Here is a 25,629-nt window from a genome sequence, read left to right on the forward strand (position 1 = left end):
CTATCAGCCCAGTCCAGGACATATTGTTAAGGATTCTAAAAGTGGAGGGTATGTAAAGTGGGCATGGTATAGAAGGGTAGGGGTGTGTGGCTAAAAACGAATAAGTACTAAGTTTCTCTGTTATGCAGGCCATACACGGTCGAATTTCGAACAAATTTTCTTTTCAAAATCAGAAAATTTGTTTCTTTTGTGATCCGATGATGCCACCATTGATTTTCGAAATTCGGCTGACCAAGCCTTTAATTTCACCTCATGTTGCTACAGAAAAGAATTTTCTTGGCTGGGAATCTTCTTTTCTCTCCGTACATTTTCTTTTATCTCCGTACATTTTCTTTTCTTATTACGTTTCTCACACGATTCTCCCATCATTGATTAGAAAATCGTTTGTTTTTCTAAAAATTTCCAACATGACCGATTCCTCAAATTTTATTTCCGCACGAAAATCGGCTGTTGCTGCAGCCTACTAATGGTGCGAAATTCATACGAAAATTCGAACCGTGTATGGCCGGAATAACCCTAATACCTACATTCCCTGTGATACAAACTTTCCAGACACCAAAACGGACAGTAAATATAACACTGATCCCCCTTGTAAATCCAACACTAACACCCCCCCCCGTAACCCTAACCCTCCTTTTAACCTTAACACTAATCCTTCCTGTAAATAAAATACTAATCCTCCCTGTAGCGGTAAAACTAACCATTACTGTAGCACTAACTCCTAGACTGATGTGAATGTACAATGTATATGTAAAGCCCTGCGTAAATTGATGGCGCTATATAAGTAACTGAAATAAAAAAAATATATATAACCCTAACACTAACCCCCCTTGTAACCCTATGGCTAACTATTCCTGTAAATCAAATACTAGTCCTCCCTGTAACCCTAATAACCCTCCCCATAACGCTAAAACTAATCATAGCTGTAACACTAACCCCTCCCTATAACCCTAACACTAACCCTCCATAAAACCCTAACACTAATGCTCCCTATAACCCTAACCCTCAGCATTCCTGTAACACTAATAATAATCCTCCCTGTAACACTAACAATAACCCTCCTTGTAACCCTAACACTAACCCTTCCTGTATCACTAACCCTCCCCATAACACTAACTCCCTGTAATTCTAACAATAACCCCCCCCCCCCCCCATAACCTATAACCCTAACACTAACCTTCATTGTAGCCCTAACACTAACCATTCTTTTAACACTAATCCTGTCAATAACCCTCCTTGTAACCCCAACACTAATCCTCCCTGTAACCCTAATGCCCTGTACACACGGTCGGACATTCCGACCACAAAATCCGACAGATTTTTTCAGACGGATTTTGGGCGAAACTTGTGTTGCATACACACGGTCGGACAAAGTTTTCAGAAAATCCGATTGTTCTTTACGCGGTGACGTTCGTTGTGTACGCCGGGACTACGTAGAGGCCAGTAGCCAATAGCTTTGGTCTCGTAATTTATTCTGAGCATGCATGGCACTTTGTCCGTCGGAATTCTCTACAAATGATCGTAAAAAGTCAGATCGGATTTTGTTGTAGGAAAATTTTATATCCAGCTCTCAAACTTTTTCCGTCTGAATTTTCAACGGAAAAAGTCAGATAGAGCCCACACACGATCGGATTTTCCGACAACATAATCCGATCGCACTGTTTCCGCCCGTGTGTACAGGGCATAACACTAACCCTCCCTGTAAAACAAATGCTAATCCTCCCTGTAACTCTAACCAGCCTTCCTATAACAACAACCCTGGTTATAACCCTAATGCCGCATACAAACGATCAGACAATCCGGCGGATAAGTCCGCTGGACTTTCCGAATGAGCGGACCTGCCCACACACGACCGGACTTTTCCGGTGGACAAGCTGCCGGACTATGGCGGGAGTCCGCCAGACTTTTGAAATGAACGGACTTGCGCACACACAATTCCGTTCATTTTGAACGCGGCTCCAGGTAGACGGAACTAGCAAAGAAGGTCAATGTCCTTGCCTCCATCGGCGAGATTGACACCTCGCTACCCCGTCAACTGGTATGGACTTCAAGGGGAACCCCTACGCCGAAAAAATGGCGTTCTCTCGTCCCCACCCCCTTTTCTGACCGGCCGGGCTGTGTTCTCGGCTAAGGGTCTGCTATGGACTTTGGGGGGACCTCCACGCCATTTTTTCGGCGTAGGGGTTCCCCTTTAAGTCCATACCAGGCGACGGGCCTAGCAAGGTGTCAATCTCGCCGATGGAGGTGGCGACATTGACCTTCTTCGCTAGTTCCGTCTACCTGGAGCCACATTCAAAATGAACGGACTTTACTCCGTGTGTGGGCAAATCTATTCATTTCAAAAGTCCGACGGACTACCACACAGGGCGGATTGTATTCTTTGTATTCTTTCTAAGTCCACCAGACTTTTGGGAAGAAAAAGTCCACCGGAGCCCACACACGGTCAGAGTCTGCAGGATAATCCGATCGTGTGTACGTGGCATAACACTAACCCTCCCTGTAAATCAAACATAACCCTCCTTGTAACTTTGGCACTAACCCTCCGTTTAACCTATCTGTGTAAAGCTTACCTTCCAGTCATAGGCAGTTTTCACCCATTTCCAGGTCCGATCCATGTTTCTGTACCAGTTTAATGGTCCTCTGAAAATAGGAAGTAGAGACAGACTGAAAAGGTTAACATTTCCACCAAGATCACAGGGAGCCCATAATGTATTTTCAGCAAGGACACATTTTATGTTACTATTGTACCATTTACCTGAAGGTAATTTTACCTTTCATGACCATCGCTGTTCTGATTCGAGAGCCTAGACACCTTGTGCATTCAATCTACATATCAGGATGGAACACTAGCCTGCTTCTCAGTAATGCAACGTACACCCGACTGGACTTTCCGGTCCGACGGTCTTCCCGACGGACTTTTGGCGGAGTTCCGACGGACCTTCCGAACGAATGGACTTGCTCACACACACGAACGGACTAAGTCCATTCAAAGGTCCAATAGTTTTGAACATGATTACATAAGAAACTAAAAAAGGAAGTTCAATAGCCAGTAGCCAATAGCTTCCCTTGCGTCGTATTTGGTCCGTCAGGACCAGCATACAGAAAAACGGTTTTCCCGATAGGAATTAAGTCAGTCAGACAGATTTGAAACATGTTCTATTTCTAGGTCCATCTGCCGGAAAGTCCGGTCGTGTGTACGCGGCATAATACTTCCTTGGAATAGAAGGGTGTATTACTGATCAATAGCAAGGCCTAGAAGTCAAAGGTGGGCGGAGCTGATTTGCATAACCAAGCACCTTGGATTTTATGGCTCCTCGGGTGCCCTGGAAGGAATCTCCAGCTATTAGGTGATTCCTCGTCTTGGCCCCTGAATTTTCAGTCCTACTAGCTACGTTTAATAAAGGCAGTTATACTATAAAGTATTAAGCAACAGTTGTTGGCTTTCTATGCACCAATTTCAGTCTTACCTGAATCCGCTCTTTTTGTACTGTTTGACGTAATACTGTAGGGCAGATTCACTTAATATTTTACTGCGCGGTATTTCCTCTGGGAGACCCACAAACAGCCCTCCTGTCAAGATAACATGGGATTTGATAAAGAAAAAAATAGTATAGGCTGTACTACTTACAAAGAGCTTATATGCTAATGTTAGGTTCACTTGTTAGAATGACTTTGCAGAAAGATGTTATTGGAACAAACTGTTATTTTCCAAGTTATGGAGAGTCATGCTGTGACGCATAGAGAAGGTTGGTCTCCTTGTTCTACAGCAGTGGTCTCCAGACTTTCTAAACAAAGGGCCAGTTTACTGTCCTTCAGACCTAAGGGGGCCAGACTATAGTCATTGGAAGTAGAAAGGGTCCTGATGTCAGTGGGATTAAACAATGCCCAATCATTGGTATCAGTGGGAGGAATTGTGCCCCATCGTTGTTTTCAAGGGGAGGAATTGTACCCCATTGGAAGGCATTGGGCCCCCATTGTTGGTGTCATTAGCAAGAATTGTGCCCCATTGGGGTCATTGGGAGGTATTCTGCCCCTCCATTGGAGTCAGTGGGGGAGGAATTATGTCCCATTGTTGGTATCAGATGAGGAAAACATTGCCCCAAGGGCTGGATAAAAGCAAGAAAAAGGCGGCATCTGGCCCCCCGAGCCACAGTTTGGAGACCACTGTTCTACAGTAAGGTGTTTGGGGGTCAGGAGACAGCGGTAAAGCTGTTAGTGTTTCCTAAAAACAGAAATGAATGTCTCTTGTAATTATTATGCTGCATGTGCAAATTTTTAAAGGAAATCATTAAATATGGAAAATGCATGTTTAGGAAATCCTACATGACAACTGTCCAGGATAGGCGTTCTACAGTATGATATTTTGGGGGTCAGGAGATCAGTAAAATTGTTAAAGTGTTTCAAGACAACAGAAATTAAGGTTTCTTGTAATGATTGTGCTGCACATGCAAATTTGTAAGGGAATCATTTAATATGAAAAATGTTTATGTTTAGCGGAGTCCTACATGACAAATGGTCCAGGATAGGAGATCAAAAGCCCCCCGTTTGAGCAAGAGGTCATATCCTTGGTACACTTGCCATGTCCAAGGATCCCCACAAGCATTGATATTTCTCTTATCTAATCTTCTTTCCTAAATAAACCTACAAAACCCTTAGGCCGCGTACACACGGGCGGACTGTTCGTCCAACTTTGTCCGCTGAACAGTGTTTCAGCGGACAGTCCGCTCGTGTGTGGGCTTCAGCGGACAGTTTCAGCGGACAGTCTGATGAACAAAGTTTTTCGGAATTTCCGTAAGACTGTCCGCTGAAACTTGGTTTGAGCGGACAGTCCGCTCATGTGTAGGCTTGTTCGTCAAACTAAGTTCCGCGCATGCTCAGAAAGGATTTACATGGCGAAGGTTGCATTGCAGTGTATCGGACGCCGAATTTCTCGTCCCGTCGTACGTGCCGTTCACGTCATCGCGCAAGTTTTCAGCGGACTGTTCGTTCGTCGTGTGTGGTCAAGTCCGCTCATGCAAATTTTGAACGGACTGTTTGTCAAACTGTTTGACGAACCTAGTTGGGCGGACAGTCCGCCCGTGTGTACGCGGCCTTACTGTGCCCAGAGATTGTTGATTTCCTTATATTAGAGCATGCCTAAGCATGTGTTTATAGGAAAGGCAAAGCCCAGACAATTCAGCTATGCTATTCATGAAAATACTCAGGTCAATCTCGTCCCATCTGGGCCTGGACATGGAGCGTAGGCACAAAAAGGTGGCCGCTTTCAGAAGGAGGAGGGTACAAAAAGAGCAGGCCTGGCAACCCATGCACCTAATGTAGTTCGGAGCTTATTGGGAGAACAGAGAAGTTCACTTTGGCCTTGGATGCTAAAGCACCTTGTGGTGGCACGGACATCTGGCACTAGAGGGCTGCCTACTATGGTGGGTTTGGTACACACAAGACCTTGTCAGCTGCTCTAATAGAGTGTGGAACATTCAGGTAGTGTTTTATCATTAAAAAGATACTGTTGCCTTTCCCATTGCACTTCGGGCATGGAAAAGCATGTGACCTGCTCCAATGTGAAGGTTTGTACAGAGTCAAACTTGCAACCATGGGAGAGAAATATTGCTGCTAGGAACCAGGAAAGGAAAATATTGGTAGGTTTTCCAATTTTCCTGGTTTCTCATCACGTCAGGAACAAATGCTTATTAACTAGCAATAAACCAAAAATCGAGAGTGGGCCATTTATAGAATGGAAAAAAAAACTAAATGTATTAGAAAATAACAGACAGCGGGGTGCCAGTCTGGTTGTTTTTTTTTGTATGCATGAAAAATGGCACTGTCCTATGAGGACGTAACCATCTCTGGTATACAGTAAGTGATAGAAAATCATCTAATCTACTTACAGATGATCCCTCTCAGTTTTAGAAATGGAGGCAAATTAATCAATATATAATTGTAATTCCCTCATATGGCCAATAGTATGTGGAACCCTCATCCAAATAATTTAGTTCAGGTGTTTCTAGTGAAGGGTACTGTTTATGCTACATCAGACCAAGACATTATAAACAATTTTGCTCTTCCAACCTTCTGGTAACAGTTGGGATAGACCCTATTCTGTTCCAGCCTAACTGTGCCCCTGAGTAGAAAGCCAGCTCTATTAAGACATGGTTTAACCAGTTTAGTGGGGAGAAACTGTAGTGCTTGTACAGAGCCCTGACCTCAACCCTACTGAACACGATGGGCTGAATTGGAATGCTGATGGTAAGCCAGGTCTTCTCATCCATTATCGATGCCTTACCTCAATCCTACTGAACACCCTTGGGGTGGATTGGAATACTAATTGTGAGCCAGGTCTTCTCTTTCAACATCAATACCTGATCTCAATCCTACTGAATGCTTTTAGGACAAACTGAAATACCAGTTGTAAGCCAGGTCTTCTCATCCACCACCAGTACCTGACTTTAACCCTACTGAACACCTTTGGGATGGATTGGAATACCAATTGTGAGCCAGGTCTTATCATCCAGCATCAGTACCTGATTTTAAGCCTACTGAACACCTATGTTCTTAATTGGAATGCCAATTGTGAGCCAGGTCTTCTCAACTGACATCAGTACCTGACCTCAATCCTACTGAACACGTTTGGGATAGATTGGAACACAAATTGTGAGCTAGATCTTACATATAGTTACATAGTTGGTAAGGTTGAAAAAAGACACAAGTCCATAAAGTCATACTGGGTGAAAGGAACTGCACATTCATCTAAGGCTCACCAGTTCCTAAATGTTTTGCAGGAAAACTTCATGGGTCAGATAGTAAATGCACCAACAAGAAACAAAGCATTACTAGACCTACTGATTACCAACAATACAGACCTGATCACGGATGTGGAAATATGGGGCAATTTAGGAAACCACGATCACAGGTCAATTCGTTTTAGTACAAAACACACAAATAGGAAACATAAGAGGAATACAAAGACACTGAATTTCAAAACAGCCAACTTCCCTAAACTACGAAGCCTGCTAGTAGATAATAATTGGGATTAAATCTTAGGAACAAAGAACATGGAGGAAAAATGGGTATGCTTTAAGAGCATATTAAATGAGGGCATTAGCCAGTGCATCTGAATGGGGAAATACATTTAAATGAGCGAATAAAAGTCTTGGGTGGCTTAACTCCAACATAAAAATGCATATAAAAGCAAAGGAGAAGGCCTTCAAAAAATACAAGGCTGAGGGATCATCATCAGCATTCCAACTTTACAAAGAATGCAACAAGAAATGTAAGGCCGCGTACACACGGGCGGATTGTCTGCCCAACTTAGTCCGCTGAACCGTGTTTCAGCGGACAATCCGCTCGTGTGTGGGCTTCAGCGGACTTTTTCAGCGGACAGTCTGACGGACTTAGTCTTTCGGAATTTCTGTAATTTTGTCCGTCCAAACTTGGTTTCAGCGGACAGTCCGCTCGTGAGTAGGCAAGTTGGACGGACTAAGTATGGCGCATGCTCAGAAAGGATTTACACGCCGAAGGTTGCATTGCAGTGTATTGGACGTCGTATTTCTAGTCCCGTCGTACGTGCTGTACACGTCATCGCGCAAGCTTTCAGCGGACTGTCTGTTCATCGTGTGTGGTCAAGTCCGTTCATTCAAAAGTTGAACGGACTGTCTGTCGGATTGCCTGACGAACTTAGTTGGGCAGACAATCTGCCTGTGTGTACGCGGCCTAAGAATGCAATCAAGGCGGCTAAGCTAGAACACGAAAGGCACATAGCAGAAGTAAAAAAAAAAGAAATTCTTTACATATATAAATAAGACTTTCTCAACCTTTTAACCCTAGAGGAACCACAAAAATAATTTTCATGTCTCGAGGAATCCTTACTAAAACCAAATCATCAGGGCTCAATAAAAACAATGCTCCTTATATTAGTGGTCAATATAGGAAGAATGTCCCCCTTAAAGTGGTGTTTAGAATGCCACCCTTAAAGACAGCTAAAAAGATATTTGGTGTCATGCTGCTGGCTTTGCTAAGTGGTGCTGAACCTTGACCTCTGTAGGCATCAAATAGGTGGTTCATCAGCCATAGCTTAAGGAACCCCTAGCAACCTCTGAAGGAACCCCAGGGTTCCACGGAACCCTGGTTGAGAATGGCTGATATAAATAGTAAGAAAGGGAGGTCAGATCAAGTCCCATAAAGAATGATGAAGGAAATCTGGTTATTAAGGATGGAGAGATGGCAAAAGGTATTGAATTTATTCTTCTCCTCAGTCTTCACGAGGGAATCAGGGGGGGGGGGGGGGGGGCTTCAGTAACCAAAACTGCAATGTTTATCCTCATGACATGTTACAGGAAGCACCTCCATGGTTAACAGGTTAACAGAGGACAGAATTAGAAATAGACTTGAAAAACTTAACATTAATAAATCAATGGGACCAGATGGCTTGCACCCGAGGGGCCTTAAGGAACTCAGTCAAGTAATTGCCAGACCATTGTTCCTAATTTTTACGAACAGTCTACTGACTGGAATAGTACCAGATGTTGGAGAAAGGCCAATTTAGCTCCAATATTTAAAAAAGGGCCAAGATACATCCCTGGGAATTACAGACCAGTTAGCCTAACATCAATAGTATGCAAGCTCTTGGATGGAATGATAAGGGACTATATACAAGATTTTAGACATGACAACGGTATCATTAGCAGTAATCAGCATGGATTCATTAAGAAATGTTCTTGCCAAACCAATCTATTAACCTTCTATGAGGAGGTGAGTTGCCATCTAGATAAAGGAAGGCCCGGAGACGTGGTGTATCTGGATTTTGCAAAAGCATTTGACACCGTTCCCCATAAATGTTTACTGTACAAAATAAGGTCCATTGGTATGGACCATAGGGTGAGTACATGGATTGAAAACTGGCTACAAGGGAGAGTTCAGAGTGTGGTGATAAATGGGGAGTACTCAGAATGGTCAGGGGTGGGTAGTGGGGTCCCCCAGAGTTTCTGTGCTGGGACCAATCCTGTTTAATTTGTTCATAAATGACCTGGAGGATGGGGTAAACTGTTCAATCTCTGTATTTGCGGACGATACTAAACTAAGCAGGGCAACAACTTCTCCGTAGGATGTGGAAACCTTGCAAAAAGATCTGAACAAATTAATGGGGTGGGCAACTACATGGCAAATGAGGTTCAATGTAGAAAAATGTAAAATAATGCATTTGGGTGGCAAGAATATGAATGCAATCTATACACTGGGGGGAGAACCTCTGGGGGGAATCTAGGATGGGAAAGGACCTGGGGGTCCTAGTAGATTATAGGCTCAGTAATGGCATGCAATGCCAATCTGCTGCTAGCAAAGCAAACAGAATATTGGCATTAAAAAAGGGACCAACTCCAGAGATAAAGCGATAATTCTCCCGCTCTACAAGACTCTGGTCCGGCCGCACCTGGAGTATGCTCTCCAGTTCTGGGCACCAGTCCTCTCGTAGGATGTACTGGAAATGGAGTGAGTACAAAGAAGGGCAACAAAGCTAATAAAGTGTCTGGAGGATATTAGTTATGAGGAAAGGTTGGGAGCACTGAACTTATTCTCTCTGGAGAAGAGACGCTTGAGAGGGGATATAATTTCAATTTATAAATACCATACTGGTGACCCACACTAGGGATAAAACTTTTTTGCGGAAGGGAGTTTAACAAGACTCGTGGCCACTCATTAGAATTAGAAAGAGAAGAGGTTTAACCTTAAACTACTTAGAGGGTTCTTTACTGTAAGAGCTGCAAGGTTGTGTAATTTCCTTTCACAGGTTGTGGTCTCAGGGGGGGGGGGTGGGGAATCAATAGTTTCAAGAAACTATTAGATAAGCACCTGAACGACCGCAACATATACAGGGATATACAATGTAATACTGACATATAATCACACACATAGGTTGGACTTGTGTCTTTTTTCGACATCATCTACTATCTAACCATCTAACTTTAGACCACATAGTGCACTTAGAGATGTAATCATCTCTCTCGTTTCAAAGTTTCAAGATGATTAAGCATTGATTGGTTATTTACTGAAAATTAAAAAGTCAATATAGAGTTAAAATTGTTCCATGATCTGATGGAATCGGGACAGTTACCTCTTTCTCGTACGTTGCTGGTGCTTAAACGTGAACCTTTTTCCTAAAAGGACACAAAGAGATTTAGGTACAAAACAAAACGTGACAGTCACATGTGTTACCAGCTGTATAAACTGAATGGTACAAAAACCAAAAAGCAAGACAGATTGACAGAACAGAGGCCATCTTTATCATTTGGTTACATTGAGAGAGATTTTCAAACCTACCCAGTGATGTTTTTTTTTTTATAGCCATATCCAGGTTTTACAAACACACTAGATCTAATGTAAGTGCACAGATGTTGCAATTTCTGCAATATTAGTAAACCGTGAGCTCACGCTCCCCTGGTTCTGATAAAGGGGGCATGTCACACCTCTGCAGAGAGATCACTGCTTCCTTGCAGAGAGCAAGGGTCCTTCTTTGCAGCATGCTGGCAAGGGATGGGCTTTTCTACTGAGACTGGGGCTGCATACTTACTAAAGCCAAACCTGTTTTTTTTTTAATTCTTTACAACGGCTTTTTATTAGGCATGTGCAATTCATTTAGTTCAGAATACGTTTTTTTAACGAATTTTGACAAATTAGTTAATTCTGAAATTACGCATTTCCGAATTTCTGATATTACGAATTTCCAATTTTCTGAATTTCACATTTCCAAAATTACGAATTTTAAAAAGATGAATTTTCGCATTTCGAATTTCTGAAATTACGAATTTTTTTAAATTACGAATTTTCGAAATTACGAATTTCCGAAATTACAAACTTCCAAATTTAGAATTTCCAACCCGGGTTCACACTATAACCGGCTACAGAACGCACAGGAGCACTGTGCATCCCTGTTCCCCGTTTCAGGGCCGAATCATGGCCGATTCATCGTCTGAATTCGGCCCTGAAACTGAGCCAAAGAAGCACGCGTTTTTTCTGCAGTGCGCTCCGCAGCCGCCCCAGAGATATGTGAACCGGCTCCATAGGGAGCCAGTCGCATTCTCCTATGCGAATTAGATGCGGGGAAACGCACATCTAATTCGCATAGGTGTGAACAGGGGCTCCGAAATTATGAATTTCCAATTTCCCGAATTTTGAATTTCCGAATTACGAATTTCCGAAATTACGAGTTTCCAAGTTCCCAAATTTCCAAAATTGCGAATTTCCAAATTACGAATTTCCGCATTTCAAATTTCTGAAATTAAGAATTTCCAAATTCCTGAATTTCCCATTTCTGAAAATTCGAAATTCGGAAATTCAAAAATTATAATTATTAATAATAAATATTCAAAATGTCATATATTTAAAAATTTGGAAATTTGGAAATTCGAAAATCCAAGAATAAGAATGAAAATCTGACAATTCAAAAGAATGAAAATATGAAAATTTGAAAACCCAGAAATCTGAAATAACTAATAATAAATATTAAACTATAGGTATTGGAATTTCAAATTTGGCTGTTAGTGAATGTAACGAGTACAAATTTATCCAAAGTTACGAATTATCTGAATTAACGAACGCCGTATCTAAACAAATGGAACGCAATGATCTAATAATAATAAATAATAATAATAATAAAACCTTTTTATTATTATTATTTATTATAAATTTGCTCTATTCCATTTGTTTAGATGCAGCATTTGTTATTTCGGATATTTCATAACTTCAGATAAATTTGTATTCGTTACGTTCACAAACAGACAAATTTGAAAGGAAATTCCAATACCTATAATTTAATAGTTAGTTATTATTTCAAATTTTACTGATTTTCTTTCTTTCTTTTTTTCAGATTTTTGGATTTTCGAATTTTCGAATTTCCAAATTTTCGAATTCTGAAAATCCGGAAATTCGAAATTCCGAATTTTTGGTTTTCCGAATTTTCAAATTTCCGATTTTTCGAAAAAAGCAAAAAAAGAATGAAACGAAAACATTTTTTGTCAGTGCACATGTCTACTTATTTTTTTTTTAAATCTGGAACTGGGCTTTAACTATTTACCTACTATGCACTATTTAACCCCTTCCTGCCCAGGCCAGCTCTCAGTGCGACATGACAATTGCACGGTCATGCAACACCGTACTGCTTCTACATAGAGATCAAGGATCTTTCTCTGCAGCATGCTGGCAGAGGGCAGGCTTTTCTACTCAAACTGTGGCTCTAGGCTAGGACTTACCAGGGAGTGTGTTGGACCTCTGCAGAGAGAACACTGCTTCTACAGAGAGAGCAAGGATTATTTTGTTTTGGTGCACAGCTCTGGCTGTGACTTTGCAGGGGGCATGTTGGACCTCTGCAGCGAGGCCACTGCCTCTACACCAGGGGTCTCAAACTGGTGGCCCTCCAGCTGTTGTGAAACTACAAGTCCCTTGAGGCATTGCAAGGATGACAGTTACAAGCATGACTCCCACAAGCAGAGGCATGATGGGACTTGTAGTTTCGCAACAGCTGGAGGGCTGCCAGTTTGAGACCCCTGCTCTACACAAAGAGCAAGGGTCTTTCTCTGCAGCATGCTGGCAGAGGGCAGGCTTTTCTGCTCAGACTGTGGCTCTGGCTAGGGCTTAGCAAGAGACGTGTTGAACCTCTGCAGAGAGAACACTGCTTTTACACAGAAAGCAAGGATTATTCCGTTTTGGTGCACAGCTCTGGCTGTGACTTAGCAGGGGGTGTGTTGGACCTCTGCAGAGAGAACACTGCTTCTACACATAGAGCAAGGATTTTTCTCTGCAGCATGCTGGCAAAGGGCAGGCTTTGCTACTCAAACTGTGGTTCTGGTTAGGACTTAGCAGGGAGTGTGTTGGACCTCTGCAGAGAGAGCACTGCTTCTACACAGAGAGCAAGGATTATTTTGTTTTGGTGCACATGAAATATATTTAGTCGATTGAAATTGAAAATTCAATTATTTGGAATTTCGGTGAATTGGTGTACTATCTATTTGAATGAGCAAATTCTCACACATGTATCCAAACACTTGATTAAGACCTAAGAATCCCATTAATCAACAGGTCTCGCCAACGCCATAAGCAACAGGCATGGCCGGTTATGTGTTCCTAGCAGCTACAAGTCCGCGTTCATCATGATGAAGCGCCTCTCCATGGCGGCGTTTCTGAATGATGGAGCGCAGCATCTGACCGTGGCTCGCTGCATGACAAACGACCGCACAAACTTGGTAGCCTAAAACGAGGAGACGTGATAAATACTGCATTATGCAAAGTCACCTCTGAATTGCGGTCATTTGTCATGTGTGAATTAGACCCCTCCGCGCTCCTCTTGCGCTTATTGATAGATTTTTACTGTGTGTTTTCGTTAGAGAGTCTATTAACTCTACTCTTCTCTTCTAGGAGCGCTAAAGCGTGGCTTGTATGGAAGATAAAAGAACAGGACCGGGTGGGCGGAATGCATATGTTGGACATTCTATGTTTGGATGAATGACATTTTACCAGGGTGATGATCCAGAAATCTTTCAAACTGACTGCTGATCCACTGAACAGTAAAACTCTATTAGGTTGTCATAGCTCTACAAGGTGGCCAGAAAAACTTGAATATCTGCATTTGCAGGAAAACTCTATACAATATTATTGCACCATTTACCTGACTTTTTTTTTTTTTGGGAAGCTTTCTTTACCTGCCAAAGGATTTGTGCTTCTGTCCATCTAGTCCTGAGATTCACTTCTCACTAAATAAAATACCGTATATACTCGAGTATAGGCCGACCCGAATATAAGCCAAGGCACCTAATTTTACCACAAAAAACTTGTAAAACTTATTGACTCGAGTATAAGCCTAGGGTGGGAAATGCAGCAGCTACTGGGTAAACAATGCCCATCTGCAGCCTCACTGTGCCCATCTGCAGCCTTACTTTGCCCATTTGCAGCCTCACTGTGCCCATTTGCAGCCTCACTGTGCCCACCTGTATCATCAGTGCCCATCTGTAGCCTCACTGTGCCCATTTGCAGCCTCACTGTGCCCACCTGTATTATCAGTGCCCATTTGCAGCCTCACTGTGCCCATTTTCAGCCTTACTGTGCCCACCTGCAGCCTCACTGTGCCCACCTGTATCATCAGTGTCCATCTGCAGCCTCACTGTGCCCATTTGCAGCCTTACCTTTCCCACCTGCAGCCTCACTGTGCCCACCTGTATCATCGGTGTCCATCTGCAGCCTCACTGTGCCCACCTGCAGCCTCACTGTGCCCACCTGTTTCATCAGTGTCCATCTGCAGCCTCACTGTGCCCATTTGCAGCCTTAGCTGTGACAACTAGAATGGCGGGTGTCTCCCTCTGTGTCATGCAGTCTGTTCAGCGGCCATCCATTGTGACAAAGCCCCACCTCCTCCTCGTCTGTGATAGACGGAACACTGATACAGTTTCCCAGAATTGTATCAGTGTTCCTCTTTCACGGACAAGGAGGAGGTGGGGCTTTGTTACAGTGGACGGCTGCACAGACTGCATGACGCTGCGGGAGACAACCGCTGTCTTAGTAATCACAGGTACAGTTGCAGATAGGCACCCTCACTCGAGGCTGAAACCCCCCCTCAAGCTGAGGGGGGGTTTCAGCCTAAAAAATCTGCTAAAAAACTCAGCTTATACTCATGTATATATGGTAGTTACCTTACAGTCCTGTTTACATGTTGCTATTGCTTTGCTTAAAAAAATTCTACCCCATGTTTCTTTCTTGGTGCTTCAAAACATGTTCAAAGCCTCCATAGAACTTTATGACAAAGCTCACTAATGCCCCATACACACGATTAGAATTTCGGTCAGCAAAAGACCGATGAGAGCTTTTCATCGGAAAATGCGACCGTGTGTATGCTCCATCGGAATTTAGCTGGCTGAATTCCCGCCAGCAAAAATTTGATAGCATGTTCTCAATTTTCCCGATGGAAAAACTTTCTATCAGAAATTCCGATCATGTGTATGCAATTCTGACGCGCAAAAACTCACGCATGCTCAGATTCAACTACGAGACGGGAGCTATTGGCTACTAGGTATTGAGCTTCCTTTTTCTAGTTCCTCTCGTACATGTTGTACGTCACTGCGTTCTTGGCGGTCGGAATTTGGCGTGACCGTGTGTAGGCAAGACAGTTTGAGTGGAATTCTGTCGGAATTTCGACGGGAAAACCATCAGAGCTTTTTATGACGAGAATTCCGAACGTGTGTACGCAGCATAACAGCATCTGCAGCTTTTGAGGGTTTTTTATTCAGCTTTGTTTTGGAGGTATCAAAAATGCGCAACACTATTTATTTTGATATGTAATTATTTGGATGACTGGACATTTTGCAGTGTTTGCAGCTGTTTTCATTTAGGCACATTTCACTTATTATCCATATTTGCGCTTGAGTATTTGTGTCTTGATTTGTTTTGGAGGTATCGCAGTATTGTGCACATTTTGTGAGTGCATTTTCATTTTGGTAGTAAGTGAATACATTTTTGATTTTATGAAAAGCACTATGATGGTTTTTATACTTTTTTAAAAAAAAATCTTTAAGCCCCATCTTTGGGATTTGCGTGATGTGCACAAGGAACTGTGGAGAGATCTCTGAACAAACATTTGGGTTTCTCCTTCAGTAGCACCAGCATAGTTACTAACAGCAGGCAATGACAAAGCATATAGTCAGAACATGATATGTATCTTAATTATGAATAGTATACGCAACTTGTTCCCTTTGCCCCCCTGGTTACACCGGGCAGCCGTCCTCCTGCTGTAACCTCCATCTGGTACAAATTTTGCATTCTTCCATTATTAATCTGGGCAGGAGAGAGCACCTCGTCCCGGTCTGTTTTGTACTAATCTCTTTAACTCCTGCCTTTAATCTCCGTCTGCTCCTGTGAATGTCAGAACACCTGGGACATCGGAGCCCGGCTTGCTTCTCTGGCAGGGAACGTGAGGTGAGACAGAGGTGACGAGTGTTGGTGGCACAGTCGGGGTCATATCACTTTCACCTTCTGTCCGTCACAACAATGAGTTAACATGCACCATGCCTGCATGCCCCGTCACAGCCTTTTAAAAATACGCACAGAACACAACAAGTTGCTTCATGACGATTGTCCAAGTGTTAAAAAATATATTAAGTGCTCTGTCTTGGCGCGGCGGCAGCCATGACACCCAGACGGGGTACCGTTTCAAGCATATTCAGGAAGATGAGTAAAGAATTCATGAGGCCGGTGTCTTATATCTGGGCTATTTTCCGATAAGTGGTGGGTCATGTAGCGTTAAAGTGTGTAATGAGAGCACCTGAGCAGCGCTGAGATTTTCACGCTGAAGGTTTAACGTACGCTGTCAGAAATACGGGAAGATTTATCCGATTTCAACGTTTAATAATGTAAAAATGAGGACTGAGGTTTGTCTGGGGAGAGCTGTAGATGGAGCTCTTCGGAAGGTTTTTATATTTTTGTTTAAAGCTACAAAACCAACCCATGGCTTTGTTTGAAGTTGAAATTCGGGCAAAACAGTTGTATATGCAAAATGATAGGATATTTGTACTCCTTGTAATATTTACTTCGTACAATACTTGGAATCCATTAAGATTCATTTAGATATTGATGGGTTATATTGCTGTCTTTATTACTTCGTAAAATCCTTGGAATCCATTAAGATCACTTGGAATCTATTAGGATTATATTGGATGCGCTTGGGTTATACTGCCGTCTTTACGCCTTTGTGAAATCCTTGGAATCCATTAGGATCTCTTGGAATCATTTAAGATTCATTTAGATAATGTTGAGTTATACTGCTGTCTTTACACCTTCATAAAATCCTAGGAATCCATTAAGATCTCTTGGAATCCATTTAGATTAATTTAGATAATGTTGGGTTAAACTGCCGTCTTTACTCCTGAGTAAAATCCTTGGAATCCATTAAGATCTCTTGGAATCCTTTTTAGATCAATTTAGATAATGTTGAGTAATACTGCCACAGTCTTTACTTCACCATAAAAGCTTTAGCATCCATTAGGATTCATTTAAATAATGTTGGGTTATACTGCCATCTTTACTCCATCATAAAATGCTTGGAATCTATTAAGATCACTTGGAATCTATTAAAATTTATTTAGATAATTTTGGGTTATAATGATGCCTACAGAAGTATTGGCCACTAGCAAACAAAACATTTGCAGTCTAGCTCAAAATAACCCTTCCTACTCCCAGTATGCCTCAGTTTTGTAGCAAGCAGTACCAAGGGCATGATTGTAGACACAGAGGGACAAAACTTGTGTCCCTCAAGGGCACCCAAAAAGCTATTTAACGGTGGGTGCAAGAATTCAATTTTCTTTATCATCTATTGAAGGGCACAGGAATTCAAGAATGTCAGGATGTCCAAAAGCAATCCAACTGAGGAGCGGGCCCCAAAAATAATATCAAAGAAATTAATAAAAATGGCAGCAGAGCTGTAGAGAAGATACCCATCCTCCTAGCAAAAAATTGAGGCATGTTGAGAGTAGGAAGGGTTAACCTGGGCTGTCCTACAATTTATTTTTATTTGCCAGTGAAACATCCTTCTGTAGGTAGCAGTACAACCAATGAATATATGAATTTCTGTTTCCCTCAATGGATGAGAGAAAAAGCCATCCTGTGGCTTACCTGAAACACATTTTGCTGTCTTCAACGGTACCTCCTGTGACCATTCAACCATCCATCTAACCATCAATGTAGGTTATACAATACCTTTTTAAACATTGAACATAAAGTAACCCTATTGTATCCTGTCTGTAACCCAAACCACCTAACCTTAACCCTCTAACTTTAACTTTAACCCTCTAACCCTTTAACTCTAAAGCCGCGTACACACGGGCGGACTGTCTGGCCAACTAGCTCCGTCAGACAATCCGATGGAAAGTCCGTCCTACTTTTGAATGAACGGACTTGACCACACACGATGAACAGACAGTCCGTTGAAAGCTTGCGCGATGACGTGTACAGCACGTACGACGGGACTAGAAATAGGACGTCCAATACACAGCAATGCAACCTTCGGCCGTGTAAATCCTTTCTGAGCATGCGCCATTCTTAGTCCGTCCAACTAGCCTACTCACGAGCGGACTGTCCGCTGAAACCAAAGTTGGACGGACAATATTACGGAAATTCCGAAATACTTAGTCCGCCAGACTGCACGCTGAAAAAGTCAGCTGAAGCCCACACACGAGCGGACTGTCCGCTGAAATGTGTTTCAGCAGACTAAGTTGGACAGACAGTCCGCCCGTGTGTACGCGGCTTAACTCTAACCTTCTAACGCTTGCCCTCTAACTCTGACCGTTTAACTCTAACCCTGACTGTCTAACTCTAACCCAAACCCTCCAGCGCTAACTCTAACCCTCTAAAATGAACCCAAACTTCTAACTCGAAACCTGATTGCCTATCTCTACCCCAACCCTAACTCTATCCCTAATCCTCTAACTGTAACCCTAATTCTAACCCTCTAACTCTAACCTATACCTTCTAACTAAAACCCTCTAACGCTAACCATCTAACCCTAACCCTTTCCTTTCTTTATGAACATTACATTTACAGGTGACCCGAGTTGAAAGTACATCTCCACAAGTCCTGCTGCAGCCACAGCATGTTCAAACCCCAGCAGATGTCTCACCATCTTCGGAGAGACCACTGCCTGTCTATGGCCACAAACAATTGTGTATATCTATCTGCAGACTGTACAGTACCTTGAAAAAGTATTCATACCCCTTGACATTCTCCACATTTTGTCATGTTACAATCAAAAACATATATATTTTTTTTTATTGGGATTTTATGTGATAGATCCACACAAAGTGGCACATACTGTAATGGTGAAGCGGAAGGAAAATGGTTTTCACATTTTTTTTCTTTACAAATAAATATATGAAAAGTGTGGGGAAATTTGTATTTTCAGCCTGAGTCAATATTTTGTAGAACCACCTTACGCTGCAATTACAGCTGCAAGTCTTTTTGGGGATGTCTCTACTAGCTTTGTTTCAAATTTATTTTTATTTATATTTTAAAAAACATACATTAACATTTATCCACTAGTAAGTCCCACCACATGTTAACATTTATCCAACACATTTTCTACATAGCCTTCTTCTCTTACTTTTTTCTCCATATAATATATTTCGCTCATCTCACATCTCACATCTCCAGTCCATTACTGTTGGACCATTTATTTTTTTCAATTTACGTGCTATTACTACCTTTGCTACTGTGGTCATATGATGCAAAAACTCAGTCTCCTTCTGTTTTAATGTTTTAGGTTGAAGGGAGAATAGCACAATATTTATATCTGGTTTTAACTCTATTCTTGTCACCTTCTGGTATATTTCCATTATCTTATCCCAGAATCCTCTTATCTTACTACAGCCATACCATATATGTTCTAAGGTTCCCCTTTCTACCTTGCATCTCCAGCAGTTTTCAGAGTTCCCTTTATTTATTATATTCATTACCACTGGGCTCCTATACCATCTTATTGCAATCTTATAATTCTTTTCTTGATGTTTGGTTGCTATCGATAATTTATGTATTCTTCCGAATATTTCTTCCCATTCTTTTCCCTGTTTCTTCCTCCCATTTTTTCACTCCTGTTATTTCCTTAATATCTCCAGAAGGGAGTAATAGATTATAAATCTTAGATTTTTTTTATTTGCTTTATCTTTATATATTACTATTTGTTCAAATTTGGTTATTTGCCTATTAATTATCGTCACAATTGGGTCAATAAATGTTCTCAACTGGCAATATTGTAGCCATTTATTTTTATACTCATGTCCCAATTCCTGGAACATTGGCACTTTCCCATCAACTAAAATTTGTATTATCCATTCATGCTCAGTCATATTCCATTTTAAGTAATTTGTGACTTTCAGAGCTGGCTCAAAATCGGGATTAGCAAATAGTGGAGTCAGAGGACCTATCATAGAGGATAGGTTTCCTTTTTTTATTATACCATCCCAGATTTTTAATGTATTTTTTACTTATCCACGGTAGATATTTTAATTTCACCCCTATCATATCTTCTTCTAACTTAATCCATTGTTTATTTTTCGCATTATGCTGCCAGTCTATTATTCTCATTAGTGAGGTTGCTTGTAGGTATTTCCAAAAAAATCAGGTAATGCTAATCCTCCATTTTTTTTTGTTCTAATTAATATTTCTCTACCTACTCTAGGAACCTTATGGGACCATATAAAACTTTCCACTATTCTTCTCAATTCCCTCATGAGCTTATTTGATGGTATAATAGGTACTGTTTGAAAAATATACAACATAATTGGTAATAGCTCCATTTTTACAATACTTATTTTTTCTAACCATGAATATGTTATTTTATATTTTTCTACGATTTTTTTTATCTTATATACTGCCACATTGTGATTCATATCTTGTAGATGCTTTAAATCTTTTGGAATATAAATTCCCAAGTATTTAATCGCATCTTGTTTCCATTTAAATGGGAAATCCTTTTGTAGAGTTTTTTGTATATTTTCTTCTAGCGTGATGCTCATCAGTTCAGATTTATCATAATTTACTTTAAAGTTGCTCAATTCCCCAAATCTATCCAGTTATTTTATTAAATTTGGTATTGTTATTATAGGATTAGTTACATATAGTAAAAGATCGTCTGCATATGCAGCCATTTTATATTCCTTAACCTTTATCCCTTTAATATCCTTATTTTCTCTTATAGCTTCCATAAGATGCTCCATTACTAATGCATATAGTAGTGGGGATAAGGGGCATCCTTGTCGGGTCCCATTTGAAATTTTTATATACTCTGATAGTATTCCATTTGTTCTCACTTTAGCTCTTGAATTTTTATATAATGCGACAATCCTTCCTAACATTTTTGGCCCCATTCCTATTTGCTTTAATACTTCCTCTAAGAACTGCCATCCCACCTTATCAAATGGTCTCTACCAGCTTTGAACATCTAGAGAGTGACATTTTTGTCCATTCTTCTTTGCAAAATAGTTCAAGCTCTGTCAGATTGGATGGAGAGCGTCTGTGAACAGAAATTTTCAAGTCTTGCCACAGATTCTCAATCGGATTCAGGTCTGGATTTTGACTGGGTCATTCTAACACATGAATATGGTTTGATCTAAACCATTCCATTGTATCCCTGGCTGTATGTTTAGAGTTGTTGTCCTGTTGGTAGGTGAACCTCCACCCCAGTCTCAAGTTTTCCGCCACACATAGCATTTTGCTTTAGACCAAAACGTTAAATGTTGGTCTCATCTGACTAGGGCACCTTCTTCCATGTGTTTTCTGTGTCCCTCACATGACTTCTCGCAAACTGCAAATGGGACCTCTTATGGCTTTCTTTCAGCAATGGCTTTCTTCTTGCCACTCTTCCATTAAGGCAAGATTTGTGGAGTGCATGACTAAATGCACGCCATACTTTTCACATATTTATTTGTAAAAAAATGTTGAAAACTATTTATCATTTTCCTTCCACTTTACAATTATGTGTCACATTGTGTTGGTCTATCACATAAAATATATTTATGTTTTTGGTTGTAACATGACAAAATATGGTAAATTTCAAGGGGTATGAATACTTTTTCGAGGCACTGTATATACTAGACATGTGCATTCGTTTTTTGTCCGAATGCATTTTTGTCCAAATTTCAGGTATTTTCATTATCGTCTTAACAAACGATAATGAAAGTGCAGAATCCAGAAAACGAAAGATCCGACATAAATAAATGCTTTATTTTAGTTTTAGTTGTGACAACAGTTTGATACAGATAGAAAATTCGACATGACGCTGACAATAACAATCTGTGTCTATCGAACCTGTGGTCGAATGTGCCTAACCTTAACTCTGTTAGTCCAGGATTATTCTACATAGAGAGAAAAGATTTGACAGACAAAGAAAAGATTTGACAAAGAGAGAAAAGATTCGACAGAGAGAGAAAAGATTCGACAGAGAGAGAAAAGATTCGACAGAGAGAGAAAAGATTCGACAGAGAGAGAAAAGATTCGACAGAGAGAGAAAAGATTCGACAGAGAGAGAAAAGATTCGACAGAGAGAGAAAAGATTCGACATAGAGAGATTTGAGACAGAGAAAAGATTCGACAGAGAGAGAAAAGATTTAACAGAGAGAGAAAAGATTCAACAGAGAGAGATTTGACAGACAGAGAAAAGATTCGACATAGAGAGAAAAGATTCGTCATAGAGAGAAAAGATCGCTGCTGGAATTGGGTGGGGGAAGTAAAATAAAAATGATGATGATGAATGTTATTGGCTGATTGTAACCAAAGAGGAGGAGCAGTAAAATAGCTATAACTAAGTACACACGTACAGCCGACTTACTTTCAGTTACGATTGCTAGCAGAGAGAGACACACACACTGAATCATTTCAGAAGACAGTCAATCTTAGCTGGTCCATTTGTCAGAGAACCTAATTATTTAGCAATTAAGCATAAGCACAGCAGCAGAACAATAGTGAAGCAAGCTACAGTTCAACTTAACATTTTCATAATAATCTGCTGCTATTGTGTTAGTCTTGGGAACTTGATAGTGATACTAGTGTTGTGATATCCTCAGAGGCTGCCCGTGTTGTGGGGGGGGGGGGATTTATTATTCTAGAGTCTATATTATAGATTTAGATTCTATATAGATTCTATAAACCCTATCTTGTTACTTGTCTGATCAGTGATCACTATCACCAGTCCATTTTCTGTTTGAACTATATACATTCAACATGAACGACAAAGATTCGACAAAGCAGCGAAAAACATACAACGTTGAATCATTGGCTTATGGTGTCTGTCGAAAGTTCTACGAAGATTCGAAGGAGCAGCTAAACTATACGGAGTCATACAGTTTAGCTGCTCCATCGAATCTTCTTTGAACATTCGACAGACACCATAAGCCTTCAATGACAGATTCAATCTTAATTAATTTGGATTTTCGGACGAATGCATTTTTTTCCGAAAAACAAAATAAATAAAAACGAATTTCGGGAATAACTAAATAAATGTATTTTCCGAACGAAAACTAAATTCTGAAACAAAATATTTCAGTGTGCACATGTCTAGTACATACAGATTTCCTGTGCATTTCCAATCTTGTAGAATGGTGGATACAGAGATACAGAAGATTGAAGACAGAGCCAAAGGTGAAATAGAAACGTAGTTTGAAAAATTACCATGTCTCCTGACACACGGAAGAATATTTTAAACGTCCGCTCCAGATTCTTCTCCAGCTCGGCCTCAGCAACACCCTCCAAAAAAAAAAGATAACAGTGTGGCGTTATTTCACCTCCCTGGCTATGTGTGGTGCAAGAAACGAGTTCTGCGTAATTGCTCTCCAGCTGCTGTGACACTACAGCTCCCAGGGTGTCCTGACCATCTCTGCTTGATGTGCACTAACCATGTTCTGCATACTATCAGCACCATGCAGAACCAGAACATACAACCACTGCTAAGGCAAATAGTGTAAAGGCCCACAGGACTAGAGTGAGCCCTTCACATAACACTTCCAAGCATTGCAGAGGCATTTCGAAAATCTGGTCCCCTTACTTTAGAACCCTAAGGAGAAAAGGCCTAAGTGCACCCCTTTCCCAATGAACTGTGAACTACCTCCACAATATAGATTGCAACTGCTGCCCTTTTTTACGCCCCCACCTGTTCAAGCATCCAAGGTGGACACCTCTTCTGCCAACCCCTAGGTCTGCCCCTGCTTCCAGGTATACTATTAAAGCCTTCATCAATGGAGAACCACAGCAACATCCATCTCAACCAACTGCCCCTTGTATCCTTATTTGCCCCATTCCCCTAACCTAACTAGCCCCTTTACCCCTCCACAGATGCATACTTACCTTGAACTGATGGATGCAGTTCCACCTTTTGTTTACATCCAGTGGTGGAAGTCTTCACTGTCATAGCCATGCCCACACATTACAGTCCCATAGACTGTGTGCCAAGGCTGGAGATATTGGAGATGGTCAGAAGTCTATGGGGACGTAGCGTGTAGGTGCTAGGTGCGGACAGGCCAGTGAAGACTTGTGCTGATGAATGTAAACAAACAGTGGACATGTGTACATCAGATCAAGGTATGGATCTATGGAGGGGGAGAGTGGGTTAGGTTAGGTCAGGGGAAAAGGGTAAAAAGGAAAAGAGAGCTTTGTTTTAAAGTGTATTTATTCATTAACAGGAATACAATGAGCAGTATCCTTCTATGGACTTACCGGCTCCTGGAAGTATAATTGGTAGTCGAAGATTGGGTTGGCTTTAATCAATTCACTGGCTGGGACATCTGGGTTAATCCCAAAGAATGGAGTGTTCAGTGATGCCACCGCCCTGTAAAGAAACATGTAATTGAAGAGTGAAATTCTGGATTGTCAAGGATTTGAGGTCCCTTTCTGAGTGTGAGTGCTATGTGTGAAATAAATGTAACACTGCAACATTGTCCAGCCTCACCTACCCCCATCACCCATAAATCTATGAAACCAAAAAAATGCAACAGTATATCCACAATGTGACAGCTTCTGCTGATGGGGCTACCCCCATAAAGCCCACCTGACAGGGCTAACCCAATACAGCCAGCCTGATGGGGCTACTCCCCATACAGCCACCTGTCGGGGCTACCCCCATACAGCCTACCTGACGAGGCTACCCCCATACAGCCTTCCTGATGAGGTTCCCCTATACAGCCTGACTGAGGGGGGCCCCATACAGCCTGCTTGATGGGGCTCCCCCATACAGCCTGCCTGACGGGGCCCCATACAGCCTACTAGATGAGGCTACCCCCATACAGCCTGCCTGACGAGGCTCCCCTGTGCAGCCTGCCTTAGGGGCTCCATATAGCTTACTAGACGAGGTTACCCCATACAGCCTGCTGGATAAGGCTACCCCCATGCAGCCTGCTAGATCGGGCCCAATACAGCCTGCTAGACGAGGCTACCCCCATGCAGCCTGCTAGACGAGGCCCCATAAAGCCTGCTTGACGGGGCTACCCCCATACAGCCTGCCTGACAAGGCTACCTCATACAACCTGCCTGACGAGGCTACCTCATACAACCTGCCTGACAAGGCTCCCCTATACAGCCTGGCTGATGGGGCTCCCCCCATACAGCCTGCCTGATGGGGCCCCATACAGCCTACTAGATGAGGCTACCCCCATACAGCCTGCCTGACGAGGCTCCCCTTAGCAGCCTACCTGAGGGGCTCCATACAGCCTACTAGATGAGGTTACCCCATAGATGACGCTACCCCCATGCAGCCTGCTAGACGAGGCCCAATACAGCCTGCTTGATGGGGCTACCCCATACAGCCTGCTAGACGGGGCTAACCCCATACACCCTGCTTGACAAGGCTAACCCTATACAGCCTGCTTGATGAGGCTACCCATATACAGCCTGCCTGACGGGGGCCCCATACGGCCTGCCTGGCTACCCCTGACACTTTTGCAAGATAATATAACCAAACAAAAGCCTTGTTTGACCTAAAGCTAGGTGTGAAAGCTGAAGTTGTTAAAATCCAATAAAAACTACAAGGCTGGTCATACACTGTACAATATGATCGTACAATCGCTGTACAATTCCCTTTAGAGTTACCAAATCTATGTGAAATGAATATTAGTGTCAAATCAGACA

The 25,629-nt window shown here is 41.9% G+C and overlaps 1 protein-coding gene across 1 annotated transcript in view; it reads right to left on the bottom strand.

Moving 5' to 3' along the window:
* The window catches only part of EPHX2 (epoxide hydrolase 2), a 185,634-nt gene that overhangs the window by 55,729 nt on the left and 104,276 nt on the right, over positions 1–25,629 (bottom strand). Inside the window, exons 12-16 of the mRNA XM_077489223.1 lie at positions 24,223–24,334; positions 23,182–23,256; positions 10,103–10,145; positions 3,468–3,570; positions 2,571–2,640 (exon numbers count right to left, since the gene is read on the bottom strand). Of these exons, the coding sequence (XP_077345349.1) occupies positions 2,571–2,640; positions 3,468–3,570; positions 10,103–10,145; positions 23,182–23,256; positions 24,223–24,334 (403 nt within the window). The remainder of the gene's footprint in view (positions 1–2,570; positions 2,641–3,467; positions 3,571–10,102; positions 10,146–23,181; positions 23,257–24,222; positions 24,335–25,629) is intronic.

The sequence above is a fragment of the Lithobates pipiens genome, unplaced genomic scaffold (assembly GCF_037356315.1).
Source record: "Lithobates pipiens isolate NorthernLeopardFrog02 unplaced genomic scaffold, aLitPip1_a1.2 Scaffold_18, whole genome shotgun sequence".
Classification (NCBI taxonomy): Eukaryota; Metazoa; Chordata; class Amphibia; order Anura; family Ranidae; genus Lithobates; species Lithobates pipiens.